This window comes from Electrona antarctica (assembly GCF_951216825.1).
Source record: "Electrona antarctica genome assembly, chromosome: 22".
In the NCBI taxonomy this organism is placed as follows: Eukaryota; Metazoa; Chordata; class Actinopteri; order Myctophiformes; family Myctophidae; genus Electrona; species Electrona antarctica.
The window spans coordinates 13,964,637-13,975,756 of NC_136805.1; the positions used below are offsets into that span (position 1 = coordinate 13,964,637).

An 11,120-nucleotide genomic window follows, 5' to 3' on the forward strand; every position below is an offset into this window, starting at 1 on the left:
TTTTCGTCTTTTTTTCGAATCCTCGTTTTTCATCATTTTTGAACATGGGCTATAGCACACCGTTTTTCATCATTTTTGAGGATTTGAAAAAAATACGAAAATCACTCCAAGACCATGGACTATAGCCCACGGTCTCGGACGACATACTATAGCATGCCGTTTTTCATCATTTTTGAGGATTTGAAAAAAAGACGAAAATCACTCCATGGACTATAGCCCATGGTCTCGGAGTGATTTTCATCTTTTTTTTCCTTCCAAATCCTAGTTTTTCATCATTTATAGCCCATGGTCTCGGTCGGCATACTTTAGCATGCCCTTTTTCATCATTTTTGAGGATTTGAAAAAATTCTAATTTGAAAGCGCTATAGCGATACGAGCTTGTCCTGACAGAAAACTGTCAGGATTTAGAAGACATTTTATACATTTTGACGTCAGGCCTAAATGGGTTAAGTGCCCAATTCGACACTTTTTTTTAATGATGGCAAATGACTTGTGTAGTACACCAACCCACTCAGGTGATGATGCTGACTTGTGTAGTACACCAACCCACTCAGGTGGTGATGCTGACTTGTGTAGTACACCAACCCACTCAGGTGATGATGCTGACTTGTGTAGTACACCAACCCACTCAGGTGATGATGCTGACTTGTGTAGTACACCAACCCACTCAGGTGGTGATGCTGACTTGTGTAGTACACCAACCCACTCAGGTGATGATGCTGACTTGTGTAGTACACCAACCCACTCAGGTGATGATGATGCTGACTTGTGTAGTACACCAACCCACTCAGGTGATGATGCTGACTTGTGTAGTACACCAACCCACTCAGGTGATGATGATGCTGACTTGTGTAGTACACCAACCCACTCAGGTGGTGATGCTGACTTGTGTAGTACACCAACCCACTCAGGTGATGATGATGCTGACTTGTGTAGTACACCAACCCACTCAGGTGATGATGCTGACTTGTGTAGTACACCAACCCACTCAGGTGATGATGCTGACTTGTGTAGTACACCAACCCACTCAGGTGATGGTGCTGACTTGTGTACTACACCAACCCACTCAGGTGATGATGCTGACTAGTGTAGTACACCAACCCACTCAGGTGATGAGGCTGACTTGTGTACTACACCAACCCACTCAGGTCATGATGCTGACTTGTGTAGTACACCAACCCACTCAGGTGATGAGGCTGACTTGTGTAGTACACCAACCCACTCAGGTGATGATGCTGACTAGTGTAGTACACCAACCCACTCAGGTGATGATGCTGACTTGTGTAGTACACCAACCCACTCAGGTGATGAGGCTGACTTGTGTAGTACACCAACCCACTCAGGTGATGATGCTGACTAGTGTAGTACACCAACCCACTCAGGTGATGATGCTGACTAGTGTAGTACACCAACCCACTCAGGTGATGAGGCTGACTTGTGTACTACACCAACCCACTCAGGTGGTGATGCAGACTTGTGTAGTACACCAACCCACTCAGGTGATGATGCTGACTTGTGTAGTACACCAACCCACTCAGGGGATGATGCTGACTTGGTTGTGACAAAACATCTGTCATGTCTGATTTAGATGTGATTGAGACGTCAGAGATGTCTGTTATAGGCCTACTCGACTACATTTCTAGAAAATACTTAGTTGAAAAATAATTAAAAATGATTACTGAAAGCTGTTCATTTTGTTTACTAGGGATGTCAAACGATAAAACGAATTGCTTTGATGAATCACAATTAATCACATTATTTTCATGTGCAGTATACATTAAAGACAGCAACGAAATGATTTGATAAATCCATTTTAATGGAAAATGTAAAACCCTTCTGAACTTCAATGTACAAAGCATGTAACACTTGCACTTTAAAATTTGAAATTGAAGCAAGCCATGTTTTAAAAAAATACCTCAGTGAATGTATATATGTATATATTTACACATAGTTGAGTTTTTCTTTTCTTTTTTTCCATCATTTAACTTCAAAAGTTCACCATAGCAAATCTGAACAAAACAAAACAGAAAAAACAAGACAATTAATTTTTCTTAAATAAATTACATCTTTTTTTGTTGTAAATGTCTCAATTTTACAGTGAATACTTTTAGTTTTTTTTTTAAATGCTGAAGTGTGTATAAGCAATGTAGGTATTTTTTAGCTTTTATTCTTTACATAATACAACTTTACAATGTCTTTACAATAGTTTGGCAGTTAATTTTTCAAAAAACAAAATTATGGCATGAGGACTGTGGAGCTCAGCAACAATTCCCAAAGTTACAGGCATTAGCTGGTGTGTGTGTTAACCGCATGCTATAGTATGGTGTCCGAGACCATGGGCAATAAATGATGAAAAACGAGGATTTAAAAAAAAAAAGACGAAAATCACTCCGAGACCATGGACTATGGTCTCGGAGGGATTTTCGTCTTTTTTTTATCCTCAAAAATGATGAAAAATGGCATGCTATAGTATGCCGTCCGAGACCATGGGCTATAAATGATGAAAAACGAGGATTTGAAAAAAGACGAAAATCACTCCGAGACCATGGGCTATAGTCCATGGTCTCGGAGTGATTTTAGTCTCTTTTTTTTAATCCTCAAAAATGATGAAAAATGGCATGCTATAGTATGCCGTCCGAGACCATGGGCAATAAATGATGAAAAACGAGGATTTAAAAAAAATTACGAAAATCACTCCGAGACCATGGACTATAGCCCATGGTCTCGGAGTGATTTTCGTCTTTTTTTTCTTCCAAATCCTAGTTTTTCATCATTTATAGCCCATGGTCTCGGTCGGCATACTTTAGCATGCCATTTTTCATCATTTTTGAGGATTTGAAAAAAAGACGAAAATCACCCCAAGACCATGGACTATAGCCCATGGTCTCGGAGTGATTTTCGTCTTTTTTTTTCTTCAAATCCTCGTTTTTCATCATTTATAGCCCATGGTCTCGGACGGCATACTTTAGCATGCCATTTTTCATCATTTTTGAGGATTTGAAAAAAAGACAAAAATCACTCCGAGACCATGGACTATATATAGCCCATGGTCTGGGAGTGATTTTCGTCTTTTTTTCGAATCCTCGTTTTTCATCATTTTTGAACATGGGCTATAGCACACCGTTTTTCATCATTTTTGAGGATTTGAAAAAAATACGAAAATCACTCCAAGACCATGGACTATAGCCCACGGTCTCGGACGACATACTATAGCATGCCGTTTTTCATCATTTTTGAGGATTTGAAAAAAAGACGAAAATCACTCCATGGACTATAGCCCATGGTCTCGGAGTGATTTTCATCTTTTTTTTCCTTCCAAATCCTAGTTTTTCATCATTTATAGCCCATGGTCTCGGTCGGCATACTTTAGCATGCCCTTTTTCATCATTTTTGAGGATTTGAAAAAATTCTAATTTGAAAGCGCTATAGCGATACGAGCTTGTCCTGACAGAAAACTGTCAGGATTTAGAAGACATTTTATACATTTTGACGTCAGGCCTAAATGGGTTAAGTGCCCAATTCGACACTTTTTTTTAATGATGGCAAATGACTTGTGTAGTACACCAACCCACTCAGGTGATGATGCTGACTTGTGTAGTACACCAACCCACTCAGGTGGTGATGCTGACTTGTGTAGTACACCAACCCACTCAGGTGATGATGCTGACTTGTGTAGTACACCAACCCACTCAGGTGATGATGCTGACTTGTGTAGTACACCAACCCACTCAGGTGGTGATGCTGACTTGTGTAGTACACCAACCCACTCAGGTGATGATGCTGACTTGTGTAGTACACCAACCCACTCAGGTGATGATGATGCTGACTTGTGTAGTACACCAACCCACTCAGGTGATGATGCTGACTTGTGTAGTACACCAACCCACTCAGGTGATGATGATGCTGACTTGTGTAGTACACCAACCCACTCAGGTGGTGATGCTGACTTGTGTAGTACACCAACCCACTCAGGTGATGATGATGCTGACTTGTGTAGTACACCAACCCACTCAGGTGATGATGCTGACTTGTGTAGTACACCAACCCACTCAGGTGATGATGCTGACTTGTGTAGTACACCAACCCACTCAGGTGATGGTGCTGACTTGTGTACTACACCAACCCACTCAGGTGATGATGCTGACTAGTGTAGTACACCAACCCACTCAGGTGATGAGGCTGACTTGTGTACTACACCAACCCACTCAGGTCATGATGCTGACTTGTGTAGTACACCAACCCACTCAGGTGATGAGGCTGACTTGTGTAGTACACCAACCCACTCAGGTGATGATGCTGACTAGTGTAGTACACCAACCCACTCAGGTGATGATGCTGACTTGTGTAGTACACCAACCCACTCAGGTGATGAGGCTGACTTGTGTAGTACACCAACCCACTCAGGTGATGATGCTGACTAGTGTAGTACACCAACCCACTCAGGTGATGATGCTGACTAGTGTAGTACACCAACCCACTCAGGTGATGAGGCTGACTTGTGTACTACACCAACCCACTCAGGTGGTGATGCAGACTTGTGTAGTACACCAACCCACTCAGGTGATGATGCTGACTTGTGTAGTACACCAACCCACTCAGGGGATGATGCTGACTTGGTTGTGACAAAACATCTGTCATGTCTGATTTAGATGTGATTGAGACGTCAGAGATGTCTGTTATAGGCCTACTCGACTACATTTCTAGAAAATACTTAGTTGAAAAATAATTAAAAATGATTACTGAAAGCTGTTCATTTTGTTTACTAGGGATGTCAAACGATAAAACGAATTGCTTTGATGAATCACAATTAATCACATTATTTTCATGTGCAGTATACATTAAAGACAGCAACGAAATGATTTGATAAATCCATTTTAATGGAAAATGTAAAACCCTTCTGAACTTCAATGTACAAAGCATGTAACACTTGCACTTTAAAATTTGAAATTGAAGCAAGCCATGTTTTAAAAAAATACCTCAGTGAATGTATATATGTATATATTTACACATAGTTGAGTTTTTCTTTTCTTTTTTTCCATCATTTAACTTCAAAAGTTCACCATAGCAAATCTGAACAAAACAAAACAGAAAAAACAAGACAATTAATTTTTCTTAAATAAATTACATCTTTTTTTGTTGTAAATGTCTCAATTTTACAGTGAATACTTTTAGTTTTTTTTTTAAATGCTGAAGTGTGTATAAGCAATGTAGGTATTTTTTAGCTTTTATTCTTTACATAATACAACTTTACAATGTCTTTACAATAGTTTGGCAGTTAATTTTTCAAAAAACAAAATTATGGCATGAGGACTGTGGAGCTCAGCAACAATTCCCAAAGTTACAGGCATTAGCTGGTGTGTGTGTGTGTGTGTGTGTGTGTGTGTGTGTGTGTGTGTGTACGTAGATCTGTGTGTATGTGTGTGTGTGTGTGTGTGTGTGTGTGTGTCTGTGCGTGTAGGTGCGGACACTCGTGCGTGCACGCGCAAACGTGTGTGTGTGCGTATGTGTGTGTCCTCCATCACAGTAGAGCCGTATTACAACTGAAAATCACTTTGCAAAAAAAAAAAAAAACCTGTACAAGTCACATTTACATGAATGCTTTTTTGTTTTTATATCAAGAACATCGCATCATCATAAAACTATAAAATAAATACAAGATCTTCACAGAGGAGAAACAATGAACCAAAACAATGTTCAGTATGAAAGAAAATAAAGAAAGAAAAGATTTAAGACGAACAAAAGCGCAAAAAAACACAAGAAAACAGACAAACAGAAACAGACACATTACTGGTAGGAACAACAAACAAACAAGGGAACAGCAGTGCTGTTTGCTTGCAGATTCAAAAATCTGGTTCAGATTTCTGAATAGATTTATCAGTTTATCATGTTTTTCTTTTCTTCTTTTTTTTCAAATTTATTTAGTTTTCTTCCCTCAATTCGTTATTTTTTTCTTCTTCTTCTTATGATTTTTAATCATTGTAAATCACAGTTATCCTGATGTTGCTTCGCTGCTGGTGATTCTGTGATGATCAGCAAAATCTTCAATAGCCAACGCTTCTCTCTCTCTCTCTCTTACGGGCCGCTGGCACAGACACTGATTAAATCCAGTTCTACTGATTTGGATGGCTTTGTGTATCCGCCAGGCCATCCCGCAGCCCTCCAGCATCGCTCAAATTTGATCTCAGAGGGAAGCCTTGGTGGTTCAGCAGACTAGGACGGACGTCCTAACCAAGCGTTTCCAGCATGGAACATCTGGGGCCCCACTGTGCCTGTTGGGAGATTATACCGCCCTGCCGTGAAAATAATTTAATTAGCATTGTTTTTCAGAGGACAGCTGAGCTGCCGCTGAAGTTGATCTAAATGCTTGTTTCAGGAGCATTTCCAACCCACACAGGAGGAGGGAAATGGGTCAAAAGTACTGGATGCACCACTGCCGCTTAGCAAGCCACCGTTCATGTAAATGTAGTGAGTTCAAATAAGGCTTGCGGGCAAACCTGTGCATGGTTTCGTGTTTTCCATGTTCTTTGCCTCTCTACTTTCTGATGAAATGAGAGTGAATGTTATTCTAGCACTAAGCCAGACTACGTGCACACCTAGCCCCCCGTCCGTCAGTCCAACTGGCCCGCTCATGGCTCAAGTCTCTAGTCCAGTTGGCACTGAAGGTTTGGGATTATGGTTGATGAACACGAAGGTTAGTGTGTCTGTGTAACTCCAGGCACACGCTGATATCGCCTGCTGGTCACATGGTGTCGAGTGGCATTCAGTCACGTGACTAGTATTATTATTTTCTTCTTTTGTTTGCATGTCTTGGATCACATGACGAGGTCTCCCGGAGGTTCAGGTCATGTGCAGGACGCCCCCATGACCACCTCTGTCTTGGTCACACATGAATGTGTGCATGTAGTCTCTAATCACATGGCTGGCATTTGAGAGGGTCACGAAACATCCACGAAAGTCCACGAAACATCCCAGAGCGGGTGACATAGTCGTTGAGTCCTGTGTGGTCCCGTGACACAGTGTCCTGGGGGTGAGGTGGGGACATCAGGCCAGACGCTGCGAAGGTCAGGCGACGTTCTCCTCCTCCCCCCCACTATGCTCGGGCGATGACCTCATCTGTCACTGACTGACGAGCTCGGCAGGCCAGGCAGTGACCCTTTAACTCCTCCTGGGGGGAGAGGAGGAGGGAGGGAGGGAAGGGGGGACATTTCCTCCAGAGGAGGATGAGGGAAAGACAGAGGAGGGAGTGTCATGAGTTCTCCTCTCCCTCCTCCTCCTCTTCGTCCTCTGCTGCCTCCTCTGCAGCAGTCCTCTTCAGGGTGGCGACCGACTCCTTCGCACAGTGGTACAGGATGTTCTTCACCTGGGGAGACAGAGGAGAGAGAGACAGTTATCATACACTGCTGAGTGGCACAGTGAAAAGAGACATTCATTACCGGTACAACTAAAACTATCCATGGTTACATGATTTACATCCTGTGTTTCTGAGGTGCCTTGAATGCACCATCACTGCAAAACAAATTGCATCGTATCGCACCAAATTGCATGACCTTGTGCAGAATCAAATCGTGATCAAATCGCATCGTGACCATTGGTGAGAGAGAGAGAGAAAGAAGGTATAGTGACTCATTCCTATTTTACCGTCCTCTATGGGAGAGCTGACAGCTGAACAGCTGAACGTACGTGTGTGTGTGTGTGTGTGTGTGTGTGTGTGTGTGTGTGTGTGTGTGTGTGTGTGTGTGTGTGTATGTGTGTGTGTGTGTGTGTGTGTGTGTGCATGTGCATGCGCGCATTGAGTCTGAAGAGAAGAGGGACAGAGTGTCCAGAGAACATCCGTGATGATGACGCTGTCTGTCACCCTGTCTGTCTGAATTACATGCAGAGAGAAATGAAACACACACACAGACACAGGCACACGCACACGCACACACACACACACATCTAACAAGGATGAAAATAAAAACATCATGAGAGAAAGAGAGAGAGAGAGAGAGAGAGAGAGAGAGAGAGAGAGAGAGAGAGAGCAAGCAGCTTTTAGTTATTATGAGGGTGAGTAATATGGAACGGTGTGTCCTGGCAACAGAAACACAATTGCCATGGTGTTCTGTCATGTCCTATGGGTCAGGGTCAATGACATGAGTCATATGAGGCCTTTTTCCCTGCTTCTGGTGTTTACTTGCCAGTTGGAGAGACCTAGCGGAAACGTACGCGCGCGTGTGTGTGTGTGTGTGTGCGTGTGCGTGTGTGTGTGTGTATGCGTGTGCGTGCGTGCGTGTACATGTGTGCGTTGTCATGTCAAAGTGTCCCTGGGCACGGGCATGGTGTCCCTACCTGGAGGTTTCCATGGTCACAGAGTGAGTCAGCAGAACACCCAAAGTACGTACGTGTGTATTATTATAATAGAAGACGACTCATTGGCCACCGACGGCCCACATGTTTAGGACATAAAACAAGCACCTGGAAGCCAGAAAGGGTGCGGGTTTCATTCATTTATATTTCACAATGTCGTCCGTACTAGGGATGTGAATCTCATCACTGAGGCCGATTCGCTAGCATCTCAATACACTGCCAGCGATACGATACATTAACAAATGCACTGCTTCTGACGGAAAGTTCCGCCAGTTGGAATCCAACGGCCAACTGCTTCTGGCGTAACGTTCCGTCTGATAAGCTTTATTATTGATATCAAACCGGATCACTGATTTCTTTTTTTTTTTTTGCTTGGCTTTTCCTTCTTTAGCGATCCTAGACCGCTGAATAACTCAAAATCTACGGAGCTCTCCATGGTCTTTGCTGATTATCCGGTGGTCTAGATGGGAACATTGGCGCTTTCTAGAGCAAGGATGGCTTCATTTTAGCTCGCTAGCATTGACGCTATTTATTTAGCATCTAAGATGGCCGCCCAAACAGGATGTGAGTCCAGTGTGCGTTACAGTACAAACGGCTCGGCAGTCCAGCGTGTGTTACAGTACAAACGGCTCGGCAGTCTGCGGTTGGCTCTGCGTCCAGCAGGAGGCAGCAGATGGGTTAACTATACATTGAAGCTCCTGCCGATATGATACGATGTGATACGATTCACCCCTGTTCACGATGTAATTTGATAGCGATTTGATTCTGCACAAGGCGTTTGATATGCAGTGATGGTGCATTCAAGGCGCTTCGGAAACACAGGTTAGGATGAAATAAACATGAAAAACTGATGTAACCATGGATTTTACCGATGCAGACACAATAGAGGGTATGCGTGTGATATCATCATCAAACCCAGAAGTTATGGGGGAACACCAACTGAGTGGCAAAAAACTACTTTCTGGCCTTGACAGCCCATACATCCAAACAGAAAAGTCCTATTTGATTGCATTTAACGACGTTAAACAATGTTAAACTCACTTTTCCACTCACTTTGCCACTCAATTTGCCACTCGATTTGCCATTCGCTTTATGCATGCGCATACCCTCTATTGCATCAGATGTACACTGAATGAACTGGTTGCAGTCGCATAATCGCATCGCACAGGTTGATATCTATTCACCAGTTCGTTATCACTGAATCTCCACCCACTTAAGGTCGTTTCAGACGGGAAGCGACTGACTGATGAGAAGCGGGCGATTATTTTGGACGCGTGGAGAAGTTGAAGGTCATTGACACCCCGTGAAATTGTCGCACGCGTGCTCGTTTGCACGCTGCGCGTCTGCACATGAGACCGCATTCATCACTCACTTCCCGTCTGAAACGACCTTTAGTGCGTACACTACAGTACAGTAGGTGTTTATATTACCTGTAGTTTATCCTCGTAGTTGACCTCCTCTTTAGTGGCCCTCAGTTCCTGGGTCAGGTGGAAGGACTTGGCCACGTGCTCCGGAGACACAAAGTCATTGATGACCTGGACACAGCTATGGAGATTCTGGACCTGAGAGACAAAAATTATAATACTTTATCATACACAGCCTCAAAAAAGATTGACACAGACATTGACACTGAGAGACATTCCAGTTGTCAGAGCATCATCGCAGTATTAACCCATTTTGGGAGGACCCCCATTTGTACACTCTCTGAGTTATGGGGGTCTGTCTGCAGCCTAGTGCATAGTAAACTGTGGTTCCCTTGGGAAATTAAACATTGTACATCTTTATTTGTGTGTGTGCATGCTATATGTACCTGGTGCATGGCCCCAGCAGGTATGAGGTGTGTGTGTGCATGCTATGTACCTGGTGCATGGCCCCAGCAGGTATGAGGACAGAGTGTGCATGCTATGTACCTGGTGCATGGCCCCAGCAGGTATGAGGACAGAGTGTGCATGCTATGTACCTGGTGCATGGCCCCAGCAGGTATGAGGTGTGTGTGTGCATGCTATGTACCTGGTGCATGGCCCCAGCAGGTATGAGGACAGAGTCTCCTAGGAACTGAACGACGGTCCAGCCCTGAATGCCGTGTTCCTCCAACAGCCTTTGGCGCTGCTTCCTGCTCAGGTAGCAGCTCTGCTCCCTGATTGGGTCCTGCTCCGATAACACGTCCGTGCCCTGCTCCTTGCACAGCTAGAACAGAGAGTTGGTAGAGGGGGACATTTTTTGTTTAGTTTTGTTAAATGTTCAGTTAAAATGGCCCGGCACCACCTAGGCTCCAAAGTAGCCTGACGGTGTGTCGCAGGTTGGAATACCGATCCCGACGGCCGTTGCTGCGTGTCACTCCCCATCTCTATCCCCATTTCCTGTTAACCTACTATCCTATCAATAAAGGCCCAAAAAAAATAATAATTATCATGTATTCCATTGTTCAGAAGAAGATACGTACACTGCATAACGTAACCATTTTCAACCTCGCTATCCCCATTTTGGGCATTTCATTATGGCCGAAAATCTTTTAAAAAGAGCAGATCTACAAGCTTGCGATGTGATTCAACTCGTCACGTTCTGAGCTTGTAGATTGTCTGTTTTCGCATGACCCCGTTGTACAACTAAGTACAAAATAGACAACACCATTGATTGTACTGCTGCTAATCTCCCCACTATTCCACCAGGGGGCAGCATTTGACAAGAGAACTAACTCTGTAGCTTGCATTGTTGCATGACACCACTGTAATGACCTGCTGGTAGCGTTTCAACGAGCCTGAACCAGATATATG

General features: G+C 43.6%; 1 protein-coding gene across 1 annotated transcript in view; it reads right to left on the bottom strand.

Annotated features, from left to right (window-relative positions):
• Positions 1–7,225: 7,225 nt before the first annotated feature.
• The window catches only part of jmjd1cb (jumonji domain containing 1Cb), a 44,507-nt gene continuing 40,612 nt past the window's right edge, over positions 7,226–11,120 (bottom strand). The window contains exons 27-29 of the mRNA XM_079492556.1: positions 10,357–10,533; positions 9,777–9,908; positions 7,226–7,360 (exon numbers count right to left, since the gene is read on the bottom strand). Coding sequence (XP_079348682.1) covers positions 7,247–7,360; positions 9,777–9,908; positions 10,357–10,533 — 423 coding nt within the window. The 3' untranslated portion in view covers positions 7,226–7,246. The remainder of the gene's footprint in view (positions 7,361–9,776; positions 9,909–10,356; positions 10,534–11,120) is intronic.